This window comes from Oikopleura dioica, chromosome PAR, assembly GCF_907165135.1.
Source record: "Oikopleura dioica chromosome PAR, OKI2018_I68_1.0, whole genome shotgun sequence".
Taxonomy (NCBI): Eukaryota; Metazoa; Chordata; class Appendicularia; order Copelata; family Oikopleuridae; genus Oikopleura; species Oikopleura dioica.
Window position 1 is genome coordinate 15,119,965 of NC_137293.1, and position 23,409 is coordinate 15,143,373.

General features: G+C 40.3%; 6 protein-coding genes across 8 annotated transcripts; 4 read left to right on the forward strand and 2 right to left on the reverse strand.

The window, feature by feature from the left end:
- Window positions 1-33: 33 nt before the first annotated feature.
- Window positions 34-3,092, forward strand: LOC145705573 (uncharacterized). The gene is made up of 4 exons (XM_081783056.1): window positions 34-126; window positions 2,179-2,335; window positions 2,485-2,759; window positions 2,800-3,092. Exons 1-4 carry the CDS (start codon window positions 34-36, stop codon window positions 3,067-3,069), a joined length of 795 nt encoding a protein of 264 aa, XP_081639182.1. The 3' UTR covers window positions 3,070-3,092.
- Window positions 3,093-4,224: 1,132 nt separating this feature from the next.
- Window positions 4,225-8,683, forward strand: LOC145705572 (UTP--glucose-1-phosphate uridylyltransferase-like). Of its 3 annotated transcripts, none has more exons than XM_081783054.1 (10): window positions 4,225-4,246; window positions 5,702-5,799; window positions 6,405-6,614; window positions 6,778-7,254; window positions 7,300-7,425; window positions 7,470-7,571; window positions 7,617-7,775; window positions 7,818-8,003; window positions 8,050-8,154; window positions 8,198-8,683. In XM_081783054.1, the coding sequence occupies exons 1-10, from the start codon at window positions 4,240-4,242 to the stop codon at window positions 8,303-8,305; spliced, it is 1,578 nt and encodes a 525-aa protein (XP_081639180.1). In that variant the 5' UTR covers window positions 4,225-4,239; the 3' UTR covers window positions 8,306-8,683. The 3 variants fall into 3 exon arrangements, with proteins under 3 accessions (XP_081639180.1, XP_081639179.1, XP_081639181.1); XM_081783053.1 differs by lacking the exon at window positions 4,225-4,246 and adding an exon at window positions 4,707-5,012; XM_081783055.1 differs by lacking the exons at window positions 4,225-4,246; window positions 5,702-5,799 and adding an exon at window positions 6,127-6,238.
- Window positions 8,684-12,569: 3,886 nt separating this feature from the next.
- LOC145702073 (uncharacterized) lies at window positions 12,570-15,291 on the forward strand. Its single transcript, XM_081779284.1, has 10 exons — window positions 12,570-13,609; window positions 13,658-13,934; window positions 13,976-14,144; window positions 14,202-14,271; window positions 14,316-14,462; window positions 14,502-14,642; window positions 14,684-14,813; window positions 14,853-14,956; window positions 14,999-15,078; window positions 15,123-15,291. Exons 1-10 carry the CDS (start codon window positions 13,070-13,072, stop codon window positions 15,289-15,291), a joined length of 1,827 nt encoding a protein of 608 aa, XP_081635410.1. The 5' UTR covers window positions 12,570-13,069.
- Window positions 15,292-16,652: 1,361 nt separating this feature from the next.
- LOC145704914 (uncharacterized) lies at window positions 16,653-17,110 on the reverse strand. The gene is made up of 2 exons (XM_081782377.1): window positions 17,008-17,110; window positions 16,653-16,939 (listed from the first exon to the last, which is right to left on the reverse strand). Exons 1-2 carry the CDS (start codon window positions 17,051-17,053, stop codon window positions 16,671-16,673), a joined length of 315 nt encoding a protein of 104 aa, XP_081638503.1. The 5' UTR covers window positions 17,054-17,110; the 3' UTR covers window positions 16,653-16,670.
- A 40-nt stretch (window positions 17,111-17,150) lies between these two features.
- Window positions 17,151-18,232, reverse strand: LOC145702074 (FAD-dependent urate hydroxylase-like). Its single transcript, XM_081779285.1, has 4 exons — window positions 18,172-18,232; window positions 17,955-18,117; window positions 17,786-17,876; window positions 17,151-17,745 (listed from the first exon to the last, which is right to left on the reverse strand). Exons 1-4 carry the CDS (start codon window positions 18,230-18,232, stop codon window positions 17,191-17,193), a joined length of 870 nt encoding a protein of 289 aa, XP_081635411.1. The 3' UTR covers window positions 17,151-17,190.
- Window positions 18,233-19,922: 1,690 nt separating this feature from the next.
- Window positions 19,923-23,386, forward strand: LOC145703027 (carbohydrate sulfotransferase 11-like). Its single transcript, XM_081780335.1, has 7 exons — window positions 19,923-20,153; window positions 20,662-20,767; window positions 20,894-21,074; window positions 21,526-21,657; window positions 21,945-22,208; window positions 22,399-22,485; window positions 22,996-23,386. The coding sequence occupies exons 1-7, from the start codon at window positions 20,030-20,032 to the stop codon at window positions 23,167-23,169; spliced, it is 1,068 nt and encodes a 355-aa protein (XP_081636461.1). The 5' UTR covers window positions 19,923-20,029; the 3' UTR covers window positions 23,170-23,386.
- Window positions 23,387-23,409: the final 23 nt, after the last annotated feature.

Here is a 23,409-nt window from a genome sequence, read left to right on the forward strand (position 1 = left end):
TTCCATTTTCTATTCATTTCTTTTTGTAGAATCATGGGTAAACGAAAGTCGGCTCAACGAAGAAACAAAAAGTTCAAAGCAGCAGATCCCTTTGCTCGTGGAAAGTCGCAAGCTAATCTTGGTCAGGTAAAATCACAAGTTTCATTTCTTATATTTTAATATAAGTCTTTTTCTGCATTAATCTTTCTGTCTTTGAAAATACTCTTTTCACAAGGGAAGTATTGAAAATTGAACAGAGAATCATAGAAAAATCGAGCTGCGCGATTTGAGATCATTCGGCAAGAACTAAAAGATGATATGAACAAAAACAGTGATGATGCACTAGAATTAGCGCTCGATTCCGATGAAGATGCTTCTCAGCACGACCGTTCATCTTTCGAACCGTTTCTTCAGACTAAAATCGCGGCAGAACCTGGCGAAGATGAGTCAGATCACGAGGAGTTCGTGAAACGAAATGCCGAACAACCTCAAAAATTGGGGAGAAAAGCGCTGTTAGAAAAGACGCATTTCTGTGGCGAGTGTGGTGCTGGATTTACTCGTCTGGGACGTATGAAAGCACATATCTGGAAATTTCACTGCGATCCTGACACTATGGACAAATCGAAAGAGGCTGCCATGTCAATTTGCGTCTTCTGCGGGAAAGACTGCGGAACACCAGCTGCCACAAAGGAGCACGTACAAATGCTACACAAGAATGCGAGAATCAATCAACGAGTTGGATTTAAGTGTGCATTTTGTGCACTCCATTTCCGTGGATATCAGCAGTTGACCAACCATCTCATGAAAACTCATAAAACTCGATTCAACTGGGTGTGTAAAATTTGTGGCGAAAAACGAATATCAAAAGAGTCTGTCGAAGATCACATTGAAGATGAACACGGATCAGCTACTATTGGGCCCCAACTCGAAACTTACGAATGTGAGCTTTGTTCGTATGGTTTTCCAGAAATACGACGATTTTCATCGAGAGCCTATTTTTTGGCCCATGTGTCGCAGAATCATGCTGGTCACCCAGAGGTTTATAAAACGATCTGTAAAATTATCGTCGGAGGAAATCATATTGAAGCAGAGATTTTGGAAGTGGATGACCCCGTTGAAAAAATACCTGCAGTGCCGGTACAAGAGACTGCTGAAGATGAGGAGATCTGTCTCAAAGAAGAGGACGAGGGAGAAAAAATATCAGTATCAAAATCAAGGAAAAAAGTGTTCGCAGAAAAGAAGTTTTTCTGTGAAGATTGTGGTGCTGGATTTACAGAGCGCGGAGGTTTGCGAAGGCATATGAAGAATATTCACGGAAAGGCTCTTCCACATCTACGCATTAGTTCGAATCCTAAACATTATCCTTGCCCGGAATGCAACAAGATGTTCGCACGTAAATGGCACATGAAACGACACGCGAGAAGTGTTCATTGCATTTTCCTTGGGGAGCAGCATGTAAAGGAGATTTTGGAAGAAGATCAGCCCATTGATGAAATGACTCCAGTGTTGGCGCAAGAGAATTCTGAAGACGAAGAAATCTGTCTCAAAGAAGAAGACGAGGAAGAAGAAATGGCAGTCAAAAATGAAAGAGATGAGACCTGTTTTAAGCAGGAGCTACAGACATGTGATGAAGCAGACATTGTGCCTGCACCTTTTCTTTGCGAGCTTTTGCCTGATTCGGTAAAAGACGAGGTTGTCGACGAAGCAATGATCAAAGAAGAACCAAAAGACGAAGAAAACAATCCTGTTCTTACCTCCTTTCTCCCTCGAAAACCTTCGCGACCTATTCCAACCCTGCCGATAAAGCCGATGCCTTCACTCTTCAATGGTCCGCGAAAGTTCAGCTTGAAAATTAACTACAGTTCTCTAAAGTTCAAGCTTCCACAAAAGCGAAACTTTCAAGAGAACGCTTCCTACGAAAATCAGGATGATGATCTTTCACAGAAGACTGCTAAAGAAGAAGTCAAGGAAGAATACCTTATAGAATAGAAGATGAAGATAACGAAAGACGTCTACTTATCACATGACTTTAGATTTTTTTCTTCACTGAAATTGCAACAGCAATGCTTCACTTGCCACTTGAAAATGTTTTAAAAGCTGAATAAAGAATAGCTTCAAAATATTGTCATAGTTTTCTCATGATCAATTTTGAAAACAACGGAATTGAATCGGGCTACGATCTAAACATTTTCCACTCAGGATGTTGGCTTCGGTTACTCTGGTGGCATGGAAGAAATGCCAAAGAACTTAAAACGCATCCTGAAGAAAGAAAAGTCTGCGTCAACGGAAACGAATCCTAAGAAAAGGACAGAGAAGGAAAAGAAAAAGTCTGCCGTCTATAGGATGCTTTCCGAAGGTCAGTCTACTTCCCGCGTTGGCTACTTGAGTAGAAGTGTTCTTTCCGGGACTAGTCAGGAGTATTGGCTCATGATGCCATTTTTACCATAGTTGAAATCCTCAAAGACTAAAATCGATAATCACCCTAGATTTAAAACTTTCTTTCAGGAGGCTTTGATGACGAACGACCGAAGATTAAATTCGTAAAGAAAAGTTACGAAACAATGGCTGAATTCAAAGATCGAATGCATGCAGAATGTCAGAATGCGATCACAATTGCGAACGGAACGAAAGCTAGAAATGTCGTCAAGGAATTCAAGAAGGCGACGAAATTGGACAAGAATAATGGCAAGATTCCGGAGGAGCAGAAGCCAAAGCAAAAAGCGATCAATAGAAAGAGATTGGAAAAGAAACAAATAGAAAAAGAGAAAAAGTCCGACAAGGTTGTCCAATTTTAATTATCAGAGATTTATCGTTTTTTAGGAATTGGAAAGGCTGGAGAAAGAAATGCTAAAGGACCGCGTCGAGTTTGGAGAACGAGTTGATGCGCCACCAGAATTCAAGTCGCTCCCCCGCGGCGCACAGAAGAAAACTACCGGTCGCTTCAGCAATCTTCTACTGTTGGAGAAACTGCAGCTGCCAGAGCATCAAGTCGAGCAAAAACAACAACAAAAGACCAGAGAGGAAGAGCTTGCAGAAGAAAGAAAGCGAGCAATTGAAGAGTATCGTAAACTGCGCACTATTCGAACTTGATGAAAAAACTGGTTTTGTGAAAATTTCTCTAAAGAGCATTTACGATTGACAAAGCTGTCTAGCTCGCTCATGAAGATAACGAGCTTTATTTTGCCTTACGGCCGCGTTTTCTCACCAAATATGCGGTTTTAAAATTCCATTGTAAATGCTCGCGATCGCGTTTTATCTCTCAAATTATAAGTGCCCGCCGTGCTTTATCAGGGGTCCGTCTTTTAGACTCAGCATATAAGAAATAACTGCAGGATAAAGCGGGAAAAGTATACCGTAGTACAGAACGCTTGGAATATTTTTATACATCTAGCGAGACCAAATGGAAGGCATCTTGCCAGGCCTACTTGTGTCTGTAGTAAATGTCAATTCCGAGTGCAGAGGATTATCTGAGGAATTTTATCATGATCAAATTGGCAATCGTTCGTAAAGTCGGGCATCTCAGATGCCGCATCTGGAAGATTTTATCTCCGAGCTATCTTACGGTACATCCTACTTAAAAAGACAGTGCTCCACTCAGGTGGAGGATTTCTTAACTTGTGCAGGATGCGACTCATCATTCGAGTTGCATCTGAAATATAACGTTAGCAGTGAAGGTCAAACCAAAGGTCCCGGAAGGATTTTGTATCCATGATTGTATCCGCACCGTCCTACTTGCCTGGAAACTTGAAGCAATCTGGGAGATATGAGCCATCATTAGGATACCGTTGACGTTATAGAGAGGTCAGTCACCAGCCTTGCGATTTTGTCAGGCCGACAGTTTCGGCTTCTGTTCATTCGCAGATGCCGCATGACATGATTAGGAGAGCTAGAATCTTTTCAGTTTTAGGTAGCTTTCAGCAGATTTATCATTTCGTTTTTGCAAATTCAAGGCGATATTCAAGCAGGAAAGCCCAGCTGAGGATAAAGATAAGGCTAAAGGTCATTAAGGGTGGTGGAATCCATTCGTACGTGCTTGTTCTGATTCTCTGATGTATGCAGAAGTGGTGATAGCACCGCCGCGGGTGCTCTCGGCTTGTTATCCTGGGCCAATTGCTTCCCTCCGCGGGGTAATGAACTTGCCTCTGAAGAACTTTCCGTCCTCGACGGCATGTGGATGCAATCAGTCTCTGTCCAGCACTCCTGCCTCTCAGAACTCCTTCTTTTTCTTCCCTTTTTTCTTCCTCCACCAAAGGCTTCAAAATGAGCGGTATGAACAAACAAAAACCATCGTTGATGCTTCTAAGTTTTCTTTTTCGAGAGAAATAGAAGAGAATAAAGAGATTTTCATTTTCATATAGAATGTCAGTCATATTCACTGTTATTATCCACCAACGACTTGGACGCTTTCTGCGGTCAATAAATAATTTCATGGTCGATAAAAAAACGCCCTTATTTTGCGGTAAAACAGTTCCATTTGTCGATTGTTACTGTTGATAAAGGGCGGTTTTATAAGGCGACATGGGTTGATTGGTTTCCGGTGCAAAATTTTTTTTACCTTATCTGAATTCAGGGAGCCCTCCAATCACGTCGGCTTTAGTGGCTGATAAACCAAGTGGAGTTGGCTCCAAGCGGAGTTAGCGCATTCTGACTTCAAGGTTGTAAACTGGCGCCCCGTCTAAATATAAGCGACCGGTACCACTTCCATTCCACAAGCGTAATCAAACAAAGCAAAAAAAAAGAGAGAAAAAGCGTTCTTGCAATTTTCTTCAACTAAAAAATTAACACACAGCCTTTTCGACCAAAACCTAAAAACAACATGACCCCTCAGCCAATTCAAGATGACGGTACTAAGAACAGTGAATATGGTGAAAATTACGTGGTGCTAGAAAAGCCAAAAGGCTACTCCGATTTCAATGAATCCGTTGAAATCAAAAGGGTGATAGAAAACACGGCTTCGAAGTCGAAAAGCGACTCAGAAGACTCCGCGGATGAGCGACCAGACTCCTCCAGCGAAGGATATTTATCTGGTGATGGTAATTACTTTATTTATTATGTAGCGATGTTAAATTAAGAGGGCCCAAAACGCCGGTATAGTAAGTGCTCGAGAGTAAACTAAGAGTCTGAAACTCAGAGTCTCAATATTTATGGTCAAAACGAACGGAGAATATGCGTCTATTTTTACCGTATTTATCGTAAAATAGCATTTTCTAGATAATGTTATGTAAATGAATCTCCTAATAGCATGAGATTAACTCAAGTTCAGTTTATTCTCAATTAAAAACTTATGCCATTTACTTCAATTTCTTCAGGATAGGTTTCCAAATGGGGACACAAGTCTTAGAATTTGTACTCTTCCTCTAACCCTAACCCTAACTAGACTACTACTATAGCCAGCAACAACAGTAATAAGCAGTTTCATCTGTTGATTTCGCGAAAATTAAGAACTTGTCCAAAAGTTCAAAGGTGTATTAGTAATCTCTTTTATGTATTCATGACGTGCTCTCGTCTGAGACTCTCCCAATTGCGAGCCCAGCCCACGATTTTCTCGTGTGACTGGCTCCGCTCCGAAGAGAGAAATTATATAATTGCCCCTTGTCTACTGATCCTTAGGTAACTTGTGGTGTGTGGTGTTACTGACAGTATAAAAGCGAATATTTCATAAAAATCACTGTCTTTTTTATATTTCGAAAAGGACTTTCAGTAAGAAGTCGTTTTTTTCTAGGCTTCCAGCGAAGCACTAGCGAAAGAGTCGCTGTCGATTGGGAAACTCTCTTTGAAGCAGCACCAGCAACTACTCCAGACGGCATGCAGAGATCCAAGGTAGGAAATGTGAAGATCCGATTTTTCGTTATCCTAATTTTTAGGGTTTTGGAAAGAACTTTTATTCATAAAAATACAAATCGAGTTGAAAAATCGCCTAAAAATTGACAATATATTAATCTTATTATTCAAGAAAATGATTTTTTAAACATTACATTATGTAATAGTTTTCGCCCCATAAATAATTTTTACGCTTTCCTCCGTCATTTTCATAACAACGGCCCATCTCTTGCGTAGAAATCAGCATCATCTACTCGCTGTAAAAAGTTCGCGCTACGTCTCAAAAAACCTACTTCCTCCAGCTTTATATTTTGAGAGAAAATACACAGATTTACTTTGGCCTTGAGAGAGTAGCCGATTTTGAATTGGAGATAAATATAAACAAACGTTTCGGGTTGTGCTTTTGTGCTAGATGTTTCAGCCGGTGGACATGAATAAGGTGCGATTCTGAGAGATTTAACGGTTGGAGAAACTTATTCCTAGTAGGATAATCGCCCGTAATCGTAAAATTCGCCTCTTTGAATTCGCAAAGAGAAAGTTGCGCGCAGAATAGAGATTTTTATTCCTCGAAAAACTTGTTTTTTTTTTCTGAATTGGCTTTTCAGTCAATCGTCGAATTCCAACAACTGATGCGGCAAGACGCTCAGGCTGCCCTCCGATCCGAGCTCGACAAGCTCATCGATGCCGCGGATGAGAATGACAAGGAATTCTTCAACAACGAGTTCAACGCATTCGCCAATCTCTTCGAGCGATTCCTCCAAGAACGAGGACCATCTGTCGAGTGGGAGAAGATCCGACCCCCACGGGAAGGAATGGTAAGAACATGATCCCCTGTCTAGTTCTAGGGCGCTAAGTAAGACCACTTTCAAATTACATCAGCAACTTTTTGCGCAAGCCATCACGCGTACACTCCTTCTTTTTTATTACATAATCGTCCACGCTTTCTTTCATAACAGGTCATTAAATTTCTCTTTTCAGATCAAGCCATACTCTGACATGGTCTCCGCCTGCCCCAAGGGCCAGGAAAAAGCCTTCCTCGACAAGTTGGTCGTCATCAAGCTCAATGGTGGTCTCGGTACTTCCATGGGCTGCACTGGTCCCAAGTCGATGATTTCCGTCCGATCTGGATTGAACTTTTTGGATTTGACTGTTCAGCAAATCGAGCACTTGAACAAGACCTACGAGACCAACGTCCCCTTGGTTTTGATGAACTCCTTCAACACCGAAGAAGACACCCGAAAGATTCTCCGAAAGTACAACAACTGCCAGGTCGACATCAAAATGTTCAACCAGCACCGCTTCCCACGAATCAACAAAGAAACCCTCCTCCCTGTCGCCACCAAGGATCCCTACAACCCCAAGGACGGATGGTACCCACCAGGACACGGTGACTTCTACATGGCCCTTTACGACTCCGGCTTGATTGAAGAGTTCAAGAAGCAGGGCAAAGAAATCGTAAGCGACAGCAATATCAGCCTCAGAACTTATCGTAAATCTTAGATCTTCCTTTCCAACATCGACAACCTCGGCGCCACCGTCGACATGAACATCCTCGCCCACATGTCAACCAACCCAGACAACGAGTATTGCATGGAAGTCACTGACAAAACCCGAGCTGATGTCAAGGTAATCCTCAAATTTAAAAACTTTTCTCTCATCAAACTCTTTAGGGAGGTACCTTGATTGACTACGAAGGAAAAGCCCGACTTTTGGAAATCGCCCAAGTCCCAAAAGAACACGTTGACGAATTCAAATCTGTTTCCAAGTTCAAGGTAAGATCAAATCTTCCTGTAATCATCCACTCTCTTCTCCATTAGATCTTCAACACTAACAACTTGTGGATGAGACTTGACGCTGTCGACCGACTCTGCAAAAACGGCAAGATCGAAGACATGGAAATCATCATCAACGAGAAATCACTCTCCAACGGAACAAATGTCATCCAGCTCGAAACTGCTTCTGGAGCTGCTATCAAGGTAAAACCAATTTTCGATGCGAGAAACTAAATTATCCTCAAGAACTTCGACAATGCCATCGGTGTCAACGTCCCCCGAAGCCGATTCCTTCCCGTCAAAAAGACCTCCGATCTGATGCTTGTCATGTCCAACCTTTACGAACTCAAGTCTGGATCCCTCGTCATGTCCTCCAAGCGACAATTCAAAACCACTCCTCTCGTCAAACTCGGAGACGAGCACTTCAAAAAGGTAAAAAACTCCAAACGAAATCATCTTTCTACAATTTTGTCTTCAGGTCGCTAAGTACTTGAGCCGATTCAAGACCATTCCCGACATGCTTGAAGCCGATCACCTTACTGTCTCTGGTGATGTCTCATTCGGCAAGGACGTCAGTCTGAAGGTAGAACGATAATTTTGTATCAAATAATGATGTCTTCCAATAGGGCACTGTCATCATCATCGCAAATCACGGGGACCGAATCGACATTCCATCCGGCGCTGTGTTAGAAAACAAAATCGTCTCCGGCAACTTGCGCATTCTCGACCATTAGAAGCGCTCCCTGCCCCGACATTTCTCCCTCTGGTGAAATCAAGGAAGACTCACCTGACTTTTTTTATAACATGAAAGAAAATTTAGGTGAAACTTACTTGAAGCTATTTTCTAATTCGTGAAGCTCCCAATTTGAAATTGTTGGAGTTTCACTCGTATCAGTTCTATACCGTTAGTGCCAAAAACACCTTTCCCTGTCCTGTTTGTTGATGTCTGACTCTTAGTATATATTTTATTTAATATTAGTTAAGTTAATAATTACACAATCTGTCGAAAAACCAAAAGTGCAATAGTCTAATCTCAGTTATACTATTAGTCACTCTCAACTCTGTTTTCTTCTATGCAACTGTTGCCTAAATATATTTTAAAATAACGACGACGATTTCGTGTGTTTTATTTTATTGCGAAAATTCTCAGAGGTCAGAAGAAGTAGAGCTTGCGTAAAGAACTAGGCAGAATCCAAGATGAGGCATCAGAAGCCACCCTCCGTTGGCAATGAAGAGCAGCAGTGCGCAGCAGAGAAAGTAGAGTTTGCATTCTTCTGAAGGCAAAATTCGATCAAGCATTTTTTATGAGTTCTCTTGTGGTCTCTTTGAGTGTTTTTGTTTTGATTTATTCTTGCGAGCCCCCCGCCCCTTATGTAAGAGAAAAACAGATGTCTTGAGATTGAATTGGATCTGAAGGGCGCTAGAACTGATTGATAACACCTGTTGTTTACAGATGATTTGATGAAATCGAGATTTTTTAAGAGATTCGTTCAAAGATTGTAAAAGATCGAACCAGTGGTAATTCAAAAATGTAAAAAGTAAGTGTTGTTTTAGATTTTGTTTATTCCAGAAGAATGAGTAATGAATATTTCAGAAGAGAGATCGTTTAGCTTTTTTGACAGCAGTATTTTCATTGTCTTCCGATTTTCGTTTTCGCCCTTGTTGATTTTCTTCGACTTGCGGGATGTTTTCACCGATGACAGTGTAAGGCGGGGTGAGGGGAGAATTAGGCCATTCAAACGAAACTGAAGATGAAGCATATGTCGACGGCGACGCTGGAGGCGACTCCATCGGTGCTTTTCTAGGAGAAGATGTGGCAAAGGGGGGCATGTCTGGTTCAATCACTTCGAAGCTGTTGAACTCAACGCTTTCCAAGGATTCATTTGCGTTGTTGTCCTGAGGATCGTACTCAGCAGGAAAAGATTCATCAAAAAGAAACTCATTCTTGATGTCGTATTCTTCTTCTCCAGGAGCAAGATGATCTTGAGTGGAAATGAAGGGTTGGTAATCTTCTTCGTCGAAAGTTGTGAATCGTGGGACGATTTGATCGCTAGAAGACATTCTTTTCTCGTTTTTGTCAATTTATGATGAAAATAATTTCAACTGAGCTTTTATTCTAGGAAACAGCTGAAGGAAATCGAGGTATTTTTTCGGCGGCGCATGTTCAATGCGGCAGTAATCGAATAATGGCTTTCTTTGATGATGCGAAATTGATGCTTCAAAGAGGAAATAATTTTTATTTCTAGTATCGACAGTTCCGAAAATATTAAATTGACCAGGCTCATTTTAGTTTTTATCTGAGTAAGTTCAACATCACTGCGCGGATTTGAGTAAACAGACGATCAGAAGAATGCGCTCGGAGCAGCGCAGAATTCATCCTCCAAAAAGAGATGGAAAACAAAGGATTCAGCGACGGCGAAAGTGAAAAAAGAGAAAGCCTGGCTTCTCGACCGAGCAAAGAAATCGGACAGCTTTCGAGAACAACAATTTTTCTCGAAGCTCATCGTGACTCGAAGACATCTGCTGCTTCAAATGATTCAAAAGTCATCTCGATTGTCAGGAGCATCAAATCTTCGCATACCGTTGCTTCGGGAAAACCAAGGCTTGTTCTGGACACGCAGTTGTACTTTTGCTTGATGTTTTTGGGAGCTTTGAGTCTGCTCCCTTTTCAGGCATAAATTTACGCTGATTTCAAGAAAATCTAATTTTATGCTAGTTTATGGCAGTTCCAGAAGTCTACTGGCAGCGAATGCTTTACGAAGGCGAGAACATAACCGAATTCCGAGCTACGCCCTTTGATTTGACTCTCAATCCAAAGCAACACTACTGGCAAAACTGTTTGGTCTTTTTAGTCGGCCTTTCACTCACAGCTTCATCTTTTCTCGGCCTCGCACTTGGGACCAAGTTCAAGTTTGCCCGACTAATGACCTACACGAGCCACCTTGGAATTATGGCTCCTATGTTTCTTTTAGCTTCGTTAACTTGGCTCCACTTTCCATCATCCGCCTTTTTCGTCATTGCCCTCGTTGTTGTCCTCGTTATGTCCCTCGCCGGCGGGTTACTCCAACTTCTTGCGATCGAGCTTTGTTCTTACCTCCCACCGGGTTATCCGACTGGATTGATGAATGGAATGGCGCTTTCTGGAATCACAGCGGCCATCGTCAACATCATAACTGTTTGTGCCTGTCCATCGGCGGAATCTGCTACTTTTGCGATGTTTATTGTTGGTGGCACCCTGCCGATTTTATTCAAGGTGTTCAAATATAATTTATCAGACGCTTGAAAATATGAATATTATATATGACATATTATATAAGCTTATTATACCGTAGGTCAGTTTGTTTCGGAATCATAAAATATTCTATCATCATATTTGAGCTATGAGCAGCAATGATACTGTATGCAAAAGTACGATCCAATCCTCTTTTTATATTCTACAAATCCAATCCTTTTTCTTATGATCAAGACATGGTCTGTGAGCGAAATTTCGACAGGATTTCGGTCTCTGGTAGCGTCTCTCAGGGTCGTTGCAATCAGAACATGATGCTGGAGATCTGTAGGCTGATGAAAACCGACTTTTTGTGTGCATTCTTGCTGTCTACTGTCACTTACAGGTTGAACTCAATATTCAAAAAATCAAATAACGTCTACAATTTATAGCGTTTTTCCTGGACTACTTGCACAAATTCGATCAGTTTCACAAGATCAGTGGGGAATAGACACGCATCGATTCTTCGTTCCCACAGTGACATTCTTCAGTTTCAGCTGCTCCGAGTACCTCGGCCGTTGGTTTAGCTCTTACTGTACTTTCTCCGTGACAGAAGGGCCTGTAGCGCGAGCTTGTTGGGCAGGAGCTAGAATCGCGTTTATCCCACTTTTCATGCTTTGTAACGTCGATGCGAATGGTGAATTCATTGAAGTTCTCATCAAAAATGATACAGGTAAAATATTGTAAGTAAGGGCAATAAGATGACTTTTGAAGCGTACTGTGCTCTTGTCATCATTTTTGGCTGGAGCCATGGTTACCTAGCGAATTTGAACCTGAAGGAAACGACCGCCAGATTGAAAAAGCGTCGACGATCAGCCGAAGAAGTCAGCTACGGCAGTTTCTTTGTCTTTGCAGTTATGGATTTTGGTATTGCTGTTGGAGCAATCTTCTCGTTTTTCATCAAATATATTGTTATTTCTTGAGTCACAGAGAATCTGACGAACGTAAATAAATTTCCTTGAGTGTTCATGAATAACCATTTGCGTCAAATGCTAAAATGGGAAAAGATGGAAATGGAGAATGATTAAAAATCAATTTTTATTTCTTGTAATCATCCAAAAAAATGATTTCTCGGTCACACCAAAATCGTTACAACAATGCCTCTTTTATTGATTTAAGACGAAATCGCACAAGAATTCTTGAAATTTCAATCACAGCATCATGTGCGAGGCGGAAAGAAATCTTTATTTTTGGAGAGCTTTGTACAAATTTTCCTTCAAAAGAGTCGAGGATGAAATTATCGAGTTGTCTCCAGCTAGATATCTTCTTTACGATGCGATTCTGCAGAAACAATCGACGGAGAGGATCTTTGCCGCTCTCGATTTGTACAAGAAAGTAAATAAGAAGATCGACTCGTACAGAGGAATTCGTTCGATGCTTTCTGGAGAAACAAAAGAACTTTTTGAAGAGTTCGAAGAGCTCGAAGCAGAAATCTACAATCTCAAAAACGTTCAGGATTCGACATTTGTTCTTGGTGGATATGCAGGGCTATATCTTGCCATGAATATGCGCAATAAGCCAACGGAATACTCTCGCGAAGAAGTTGATGAGCGACTTTTCGAAGAGCTGCTTAATCTGGACATAGCCAGAGGAACTCCAGTCAGCCACTTCTTCGTTGTCGCCGCTTTGACAGTTCATCTCGATCTTCTAACAAGTCCACTTTGGAATAAATGTACGTTTTTTGATTTCTTGAGGTTTTTTAGCTAGATTCTCTTTTAGACGACATTGACTGGAGCTATTGCATTGGGCAGCACAATGTTTTTAATGCTCACCACGAGTTCATACGTTTCGTTTTGATGAGAAACCCGTACTCAAAGGAAGACAGTTATTACGTGGTTCACAAGATGGACGATACGTTCTGCCACCTGATGGACCGCATGCTCAAATGTATTTCTCAAACAGAAGCCTGCGAGGTTGTTTCAAGACCAAATTACATGGGAATCACCTACGTTTTCTTTGCATCAAGACTGTGCTACCGCGCTACAAGAATGCTCCTCGACCGTTTTCCCGATCTTCAGTTTAATCAAAACTGTTTCTTTGGAAACACCGTTGGGCTCATTTTTACCCCTCTGATCGGCCGTATTCTAGAGCGAGGAATGAATCCTTTTATCAAGCCAAGATACAGTTGCGTAGTGCCGAATTTCAACTTCGAAATGAAAAGACTGATGTTTCAAAAATACCCCGAACTGACTTGGAAAAAATCGACTGAAGAAAACTACTTTTGCTGAGCATGCACGACATGTTCAAAAAAGAAATCAATGAGCAAGTAGACATGAAGGCGCTTGAGAAAAAATGGGTAACGGGTTATGATAGTAACGGTCAACCGATGACAGCGTTTTACACTTCTTGGTACGATATCAAAGGAAAAGAAGAGTCGCAAAACATTAAATCAATGCGATACTTCCCCGGAAAACTCATAAAGAAAGAGAACAAGCTTGGGGAAGGAGGACAAGGCTCAGTATTCGAATGTCTTTGGCATGGAAAGCCCTCAGCAGCAAAGTTCATCAAAAGCAAAGACGTGGATTTCAAGAAGTACATCACCTCGAAAGGAAGAAAAGGCGAAAAAGACATGCGAAAATTTCTCACAAGTCAAGCATCGGAGTTCTACATCGGCCTCAACACTGAGAACCCAAATGTTCTGAAGATGTACGACTTTTTCCTCCAGCACGAAAACGGTGCGAATGAATTTGTCATCGTCAGTGAGCTCTGTGAGAAAACATTGCTGGAAGAAAAATTCTCGATGACAAATCATGTAAAATATCTCAGACAGGTTCGCTTTTTTTGCTTTTTCTTCGTTGATTTCAATAATTGAAACTAGGTGAATGCGGCTATCAAAGCATTTGGAGAAAAGGGACTTTGTCACAGAGACATAAAACCGCAGAACATTTTGCTGAAACGAGACAATAATGGCGTCCTCTCAGTCAGAGTTGCTGACTTTGGCTTGAGCGGTTTCTCCGGAGGAACTCCTCTTTACAATCCTCCAGAAGCGTTGACAACGTCGTATCCCTACGCTTCAGATATTTATTCTCTTGGAATAACGGCTCTTTTTACGCTTTTTGAGACAGAGCTGGCATTCAAGCTATATCTCATGCCTGGTTAGCGACAAAGATTGAGATTATCATCGAATTCATTTTAGGAATCGATCTTGATCTGAGTAAAAAACTGAGAAAGCAAGGAAAAGACACATGTTTGTCAGTAATTTCTCGAATGATCGCCGACGATTATAGATCTCGACCAACTGTGGACGAGATTGATCATTTCTTCAGCACGACAGAGCTGTGGAGAGTCTCTTCTAGGATCGGTCAGTAAGAGTTATCTAACGATTTCGTGTCTTGGTACACTTACTGACCAAAAAAAAACAGCGACTCTTCGAAAATCACCGCCAAAGATCTTGGCATATCCGACGAATTGAATGAAGCCGCACTCTCATCTGTAAGAAAAAGCGACTCAATTCATGGAAACTTTATGCTTTTTAGATCGGGAGCGATATTCAGCGACGAGCAGCAAAGTACGAAGACAACCCTTTCTCTCGATTTTTCTTCTCGGAGAGAGTGACAAAAGTAACCGACTTCGAAGGAATAAATCAGCTTTCCAAGATGATAAGTCATACGATTCATGATCAGGTATATTGGTTTTATTTTTTTGTTAATATATTACACTAGGGTGATTCGTTCAAATGTTGGGCATTCGCGACAGCTAGCATGATTCGAGCATCTCTTCGAGAAGCAATCTCTAAGTCAAAGAAGATACTCCAAGCGGAGAAGGAAACGCTTTACGAGGATATTAAGTCGATCAATCATAAGGTTGGTATTGAAGCTTTTTATCGAAATTAATCATATTCTAGCTTTTACGAACGGAGTTGATGATGAATGTCATCCCAACAAAAGTAAGCGCTAACTCCGACGATATCCAGTCAGCGATGCTTCATCATGTAATGAGAAGACTCACTGAGCCGACATTTCTTCAGCGAGAAGGTTCATCGTTGGTCTTGCCCGATGTTTACTGAATTTTAGGAATCTACATGCTTGGAACTTTGAGACCAGTCCTCGAAAAAATGAAGAATTTCGAGGTGAAGCTTGAAATGTTTGCTCATCCGACTGATTACGACAAATGCCCGGTTAGTTTTTCTAATTCTTGAAAATACTCAAATATTTTTTAGAAAAACTTATCGTCAATTCCACTAGTTGGCGACTTTATCCATGCGCTGGATGCCAAGAAAGTTATCGTTTGCCCTGTCAGGTAAAGACAAACTGACTGGATTAAAAATTCCTGGTGAAATTCAGAATGGGTGCATCTTCCATAAAACACGCCATGTGCTTATTTGGATTCAACGAGAATGATGAGTTTCTGTTCAAAAATACATCAAACGAGACAAAAACAGTTGCAATCCCTCTGACTGCTACCGAACCTAGAATCGGCTTCCACATAAGCTTTCAAGAAAATTACCAATAAATTGCTCTCGTATGTTGATTTATCTCAGCATTATTCAGGAAGAAAGGTTGATCACATGTTTTGAATCGTAAATTGAGTACAGACGTTTTTGAGCTTGAAAGTAAAATTCCCGCAGTCTTCAATAGAACCAACAAACTCCATTGTTTTATCAGGTGCCGGTCTCGAAAGGTTCAATTTTTAGAATGCTTATTTCGCCTTTCAATTAAATTAAACCTCTTCCTGATGAAATTTCGAATAGTGACGGGATAGTCCAATGACTTCCTGAAGAGATCATCGAAAATTTTATTGAGATTTCCGGTGAGTTTATTTTCCGAAGTGAATTCTTCTGGAGAATTGATGAGCGCTTGGAAGATATTTTCAGACCTAATATTTTTCCTTCGTTATAGAATAAAAGTAAAAGAACTTACAGTTTTGTGACAATATCCAAATCAGGTTTGGGGAAATGATCTCTTCTGGAAACAAACTCCTCAAGTTCTTTTATCATTTTATCTAAGGAATTTGTTTTCAAATCTTTTAATTTCAATCCAGTGAAAACACTCAAGTTAGGTTTTTTGAAGTGCTCATTTTTAAAAAGAAACCCCTCAAATTTTTTTCTTATAGTTTCAAAGAATCCTGTTTTTAAATTTTTCGTCGATTCTTTTGGCATTTTTGGGATCTTCTGAATCTTCGAAATTCTCTGAATATCAAAAATCCCGAGCGAGTAATGTTGCAGCCATATTTTATATCGCCAGACGAGTATTTTTTCGAAAATTTCAGAAGATTCGTATAATTCCCGCTTTGATGATTTGTCATTCTTAGGAAAAGATACTTGAAGTGCGCTTTCATAGGCTTCATTACTAGCTCATCTCTTTTTTATGTGAAAAAATAAAGCCCAAAACAGACTCCTTCTGATGGATACGGGATCGAAGCATTATTTTTCACCACAGCAGTGCTAAAATTTTTTTACAATAAATGGCTTAAAAATATTCAATAACCATGAATCATCACATGTATTCGTTTCTTCTAGCTCCCATTTTTGCAAATAATTCTTCGGGATTGTGAATGAGGTCTCTGAACAAGTTTCTTTTGTCAAAATTGAACTCCCGAGAACGTCGAAGCCTCCGATGGGTAAGATCTCTTTTGCTCCGATCATTGGTCGTTGGACACATGCACGAGCGATTGCTGCATACAAAAATAAAACATAAAATAAATTCATATAAGAACGATTTAACATCGGTTTCTCTGATGCAATTTATTTTTGCCGCCTGCGTTGGTCTGTTCTGAATAATTGCAAAATGTCATATAAGCTCTATGAATATGAAAGTTAAGAAATTAAAGCATAAATTATGATTCATAAAAAATTGATTTTATTAAGGTCCCAAAATCAGATAGAAAATGAATTATAAAAAGTTCGGCGCCATCGTTTTCATGAGCATGAGTTGAAGAAGTTTATCGGGTGCGTATTTCGTCCCTGCGCGCATCACGTTTCTTGCAATGTTGCCAAAGAAGCTGTCAACAATTCTGAGATAGCCAAAGCCATCGCTGGCCATGACGAGTCTTTTCACTGTCGGGTGGCGAACGTCGTAGAAGGCCTGGAATGCTTGTTCGTACGGCATCTCGTCCAGGAACTCGGCCAGGAGGTACGCGTCCTGGATCGCTTGATTCGCGCCTAATTGACGTTTTTTGACGCAGGTAAAAGTCAAGAATAAGGGTTTTCATCTTCTCTTAAAATCTAACCTTGTCCAAGAAAAGGCGACATAGCATGACAAGCATCCCCGATCATGCAAATCCTCCCCTTTTTGATTCGTTTTCAAAATGCCCTCTTTGATGAGAAAATAACGATCGGATTATACAATAACAATTTTCATTTCGTTCCCAGATGATTCACTTTGAAAATCGCGGCATGTCAGTTTCTAAAATTTAAAACGAATTTTCCTTGTGCCACTTTGGCAAGTCTTGTTTTTCAAAAACGCCGAGGTGGAGCAGCCGATATGTGTTCATAACCATCTCCGGGGTGATGATAGATTGGCGGTTGTAGAAGTCGTGCTCGGTGAACACTTCGTGCAACTCGCCATCGTGCACTTTGAAGGACCATTTCCGGCAGTCAGAATGCCAGTCGTCGTTGCCTGGGTGACAGACGGCAATCATTGCTTCTCGGTTTGGCAGAGGCATGGTCATAATTGTGCATCCCCCGCCAACGTCGATTTCATAACCAGTCTTGTCCGGCATGTCCCTGCCAATATCCGGAATAATCCCGTAATAGACGCAATGTCCAGTGTGCTTTGCCGCAGCAAGCTCTTCATCCCTAATGATGTAATCGATCCCGGCCGAGTGAATTCCATCTGCGCAGACGATGACTTCGGCGCTGTCTTTGATTCCACTTTCGAAGCTGACAAGAGCTTCGTCCTTCGTTTGGTCGAAATTGACGGCTTTTTCGCCGATATGAATATTCACATCGGGATTTTCTTCCATCGCCTAACGCAATTGAAAATGAGATTCAGGAACAAAAATTTACTTTGAAAAGATTTCTGATGAACAAATCCCGTCGCGCGCAAATGAAATGCCCTTCCATCGGCGTATTCTTCAGCAGGTCGAGTGGAAACATTCTTTCTTGAGCTACGTAACAAGTGCTTTGAAAATTGCTCTTTTTGTCGCCACCTTTGTGTTCATTTTTTTAACTCTGCCTTGAAATATTACCGCTAGGGCTGACTTGATTAACGTGGTGAATTTGCTCGGCCACATCTTCCCAAACATGACGGTAACCCAATTTTGACAGGCAAAGGGCACCGCCGTTGAGGCCAATTCCGGCGCCGACCGGGCCGAGCAACTCTTTGAACTGCTCGTAGACTGAATGTTTCAAATAATTACTTGCTCTAGAGTTTTGGCTGACGTACTATTAACCTGAAAAGAGTTCTACTCTAGGTGTTTTGCTTGACACTCCCGTCAGGGGATTAGATGACATTCTCGTTCACCCTGATGATTAAAATTAAGAGGTAAAAACAACCGTTGAATTCATTTAAGGGATCCCCCCCGATTTCGCCAACTTTGACCTCTATCTACTTTTTTTTGAGCTTACGTAGGAAGCTGGTTTTGGGCGCATTAGAATGCCCGCTTTGAAAGGAGAAAATTCTGGTAGAATCAGCTTGCCAGCAAAACATTTGCTTATGTATTACAGGCCGTCAAAGTGATTAACATTTTGAAAAATGGCCATTTTAGGCCATTTTCAAATCGTATCTACTTTTTTTTGGGCTTAAGGATTCAAAATCTTTTTCGTTTATCTAAAAGTATAGACGCTCATCTTTATTTTTTGGTAGAATCAGCATGATCGGATAAGTTAATAAAAAAATTCTTGTTGTAAAACTTTTTGATACCATTTTTGCCGTTTTTTGGGTGTTTAAATGCTCTCTAGCGCCAACAATTGGCCGAAAATTCAAGTGCGGTTATTATTTTCGTAATCTACACATTCTAAGCTTTCAATAGACCCCTTATTTGTCCTATTTCGATGACAATGAAAAATCGAAAAAAATTGCGATTTTCACGCTAAGTACAATTTACATGCATTTTCCCGAACTTTGGGAGCCAAAATTTCGGGGATGCATTTATGTAAAGGGGTACTATCATATATCAAAATGATTCTCAGAACACGAGGAATCTTATCATAGGCAATAATGGCCGGTGCCAAGGTTTTGAAAAATCGGGGGGTGATCCCTTAAATGTTCTTTGAAATCATCGATTTCTAAATTAATATAATAATTTTATTTATCAAAACCAAAATTAGGTTAGGGTTTGGTCACATTTTTCTCAATTAAAACTTGATATGATTTATTTCATCCCGAATTGCCCTGGAAAATAGAGATTTACAAATTTACGTCTAATCTCGTTGAACCATTTCATAATCGCATCCGGATATTTTGGCCACAACGCGTAACTTTAGAACTCTTTCTTGAATCCATGTCTCGTAAGAGCCAACGCGGCCGATTGACCTCCGATTCCTGCTCCAATTACGATCGCTTTTCTAAAATTTTACTTCTCAGCTTTTTACAGTTGTTTTTCGGTACCTCTGAGCCATTTTTCTCTGCGTGTTTTGGTTTTATTTGAAAAGGAAGTTATGACTCAATGTTGAAATATTTCACAAAAGGGGCGAAATTAAACATGTGACTCAGTAGATCGATACTGTTGGCAGAAGGCCATGTTCAGGTGCAACCTCTACAAGCATTAAAGTCTGGGCTCGGCAACCTGAGTCAGGTTTTGGAAGAGCTAAATAAATCATCTAAATTTTCTTCAAACTCCTGGCGAAGCCGCTTTGCGGCTTCGTTTTAAAAAGCCGCTTCGCGGCTTTTCATTTTAGCTCTTCTAGAGCCTGACTCAGGTTTTCTCAGGTTGCCGAGCCCAGATTAAAGATATTCGTGCATTATGTAATTGCTATATTTTATTGGGATAACGATGAACCCAATTATGAATGCGAATTTGTCCGCTGAAATTTCAAATCAGATCATAGTGAAAATTAGTTCAAACAAGATGAGGGGAGCGGTTGTTCTAGGGAACCGTTATTATTTCATGCTCGCTCGCGTAAATTGAAAGACGCCCGGAGCAGAATTATCTTCTCGTGGCGCTAGAGAGCCCACATCAGGACAACTCATTATTGACATGTGCACGGGGAAGAATAAGGTCGGACGAAAATTACAGAAAAGAAAGGGCGAGTTTTAAATTTTCGATAAGAGGATTCGCAGAAAAGAAGACAGAGATTGAAAACAGAAGAATGACGAAGGGAAGCTTCAACCTTGGAGTTGTGTGTGGAATTCTTCTAGTTTTCGTAGTTTCGGCGTATTTTACGATGATAAATCAAGAGAGCTTTTTAAGAAGTCCAGAATATGTTCAAAAACGTAAGTCTTTAGGCAAAATTTAATTGGATATTTTTCGAAATATTTACCAAAATTAATTTGGTATATGTGAATTGAAAATTTCTTGATTATAAGTGGAAATTAGTAAAGAAATTTTCTTGGGACTCATCAAAATTACGAATAATAATTAAAATTAAATTGGTACTTTGACGGTTTTTCTTCGATCATTATTGATGATAAGAGGGTCTAATTGAATGATATTTAATCAATGATCAATTAGTAATTGACAATTACCAGTCATAAAATACTGAGTTTTTCTCTGAAAACGATTTCCAGGATCCAAATAGTGTAAAAGGAAATGTCACTCAAAACACGTGTAACGTGAATTATGTTTTTCCTAAAAACATTGCACTCAAGCTCTTTTATTACGTGCTTACCACAATGCATGATGTACCAGGTAGATCAGCGAACGACTGTAGTTTTGGCTAGAAAAACAAACTTTCAATATTTGAAAAATTGAAATATTGAAAAAAAATGACGGATGCTTTAGGAGATATTGAAATGGAAGCGAGCAGAACAAATTCTAGCGATTTTCTCAGCCGGAGAAATGACGAGCGAGTGAATCTGCTTAGAAAAGGTTGCAACTTGGACCAAAGGCGGCGTTAACCTATCCAAAAATGGCAAGCCAGCTCAAGAGCTTGTTTAATTGAACGGAAAATATTGCGGTCAGGGTTCTAAGTTCGCTTTGAACCAGTTCAATTGGTTGGTTAGCGTTTTGAAAGCATTTTCCGGGAATCGAAAAACATGGACTTCGATGAACTGCGAAAAATTCAGGTGGAACTGCTCGCCACGTCAGAGAAAATTGAAAGCGGCGCTAAACTGACGTTCGTTGAAAACAGAAAACAGCTTTACGACCTTTTTGACTTGAAGAACAACGATCTCCTTACTTGTCTACCCCCGAAGGTAATTATTCATAATTGCATTTCTGAAATCAGCGAAATATGCAGGCAGATGTTTTGCTCGAATTCATCAATGATTTCATCGTTGTACTTTAAAAAGAACGGTGCTCAGTTTTTCGCCAGCAAGATTTCAATTTAACCCCTTTGAATCAAGATATTCAATCCTTAACTATTTTCTCGAAAAATGATCTTTGATTATTTTAACGAAATCAATCAACTGACGGCCTCGAAATTTAAACTGTCCAAAATCTTGTTTCTTCAATTTTTTAAAAATAACTTTTTTCATAATCGAAAAAAAACATTCTTTTTAACCAGCATTGCGTCTTCTTGAAAAGGGCTTATCTCGCAAGTGCTGAGAGCTGACGAGTTTTCAAAGGATTGACAAAATCCGCCAACACTATAAAATCGCGCGTGTTTGACTTTGCAACAACAATTTGTCAAGTTCTTCATTTTAGACCGGCACCACAAACTGGCAACGATACTTTGCCGCGCTGCTCTATCCGGAACGCGAGCCGGAGAGTTTTGGAACTGACGAAATCTTCAAAGTTTTGCCTCGCTTCAAGACGAAAAATGAAATAGTCGACCAGGTATTTTTTTACAAAAATTATCACTTTTCTAGAGCGCCTGATTCAGTCTTTCAGGGTGGGAAAGAACTGAAATGAAAAGCCGCAAAGCGGCTTTTTAAAAACGAAGCCGCAAAGCGGCTTCGCAAATATTACCATGACAATCTATCAAAAATTCTGGCGAAGCCGCTTCGCGGCTTCGTTTTTTAAAAAGCCGCTGCGCGGCTTTTCATCTCAATTTTTCAGAGCCTAGTAGAGCGCTCTAAGTTAGAGCCCTCTAACTAAAAACCACTTTGAAATGTTTTTTTCAGGCGAAAATCCACAGCGTAGAAATGCGAATGATCAACGTTCGCCACCCATTTGCCCGAATTCTTTCCGCCTGGCGACAAAAATTTGGAAAGGATTTTTGGAACTTGGACATGTACGTCAGAAAATATGGAAAGAGCATTTCGAAGTTCGAGGAGATCAATTACGAGAATGAAAATGTCTTTTCTTTCCGAGCGTTTTTGGAGTACATCGTCGCTGTCGCCGAAATCAATCAGTTTGACTATCACTGGAAAACGATGGACTTTGAGGTTTGCGAAATTGAAATTGTTTATGTTCTTCTGAACGACCAAACACGTTTTTACGCGGCCAAAGAAATCCTAGAGGCGCGTTTTCTCAAAACCGCAGCGGCTGCCCTCCTCGGTCACCGGAGTTGATAATCTCGTGTTTTTGAACTTTCTGAATTATTTATTGCTTGCTTTCTAAACTTGTCGATTTTAGTGCTCGCCTTGCTTCGTGGACTACACGATCGTGACGAAGCAGGAGACTTCTGCGACGGACGCCAAATTCGTTACCGAACGCGCTCATGTAAGAAACTTATTTAATTTATATGACAACTTTGATACCGAGCGATTTAAAATTTATCAACCTTTACTACGAAAATTTCGCATTTACGGAATCGTATTTCTGGGCTCGGCAACCTGAGTCAGGTTCTGAAGATCTTAAACGAAAAGCCGCGCGGCGGCTTTTTTTATTTACGAAGCCGCAAATATATAACCATTACAATCTATCGAAAATTCTGCCAAAGCCGCATTGCGGCATTGTTTTTAAAAAAGCCGCGTTGCGGCTTTTCATTTTAGCTTTTCAAAACCTGACTCAGATTTTCTACACAGGTTCTAGAGCCCAGTATAGGGGACTTTATTTACTGTTATTTTTTACAATATTTTTCCAATGAAATAATCTTCCAAAATTCGACACTATTTTGATTTCCGCGGTATTTTCAATTTTAATTTAGAAAATAAATTTTCCCCAGTCTGAGACTTTCTCAAATTAGAAATCGCTGCAGCACAAAAATTCTTGCTAACTGGATTAATTCAGCTCCAAGGGCTGACCCACTTGCCGGGGCAGTATTCTGACTCGCCACTTCTGAGCTCTGGCCTGATCGACTTCTACCGAGACATCCCAGAAGATATCATCAAGAAGCTTTACAAAATCTACTTTGTGGACTTTTTATTATTTGGCTATTCGATCGACGAGTTTCTAAGTCATTAATAAGTACGTTTTTGTTTATGCCTTCAATTATGTCTTCAATGTGCTATTTAAAAAATAAGCTTTGTACAAAAAATATCTAAAAAAAATTAATTTTCTTAAAGAAATTGAGCACTATTGGGAAGAAAAATGGATTTTTTCTTGTCGATTTCGCTAAAAAATTCTTTTGCGAAAATAAAATTTATACTCTTCTTTGATCTTTTCGCTAGAAAATATCACCTGTAAATGTACATCATCACTGGC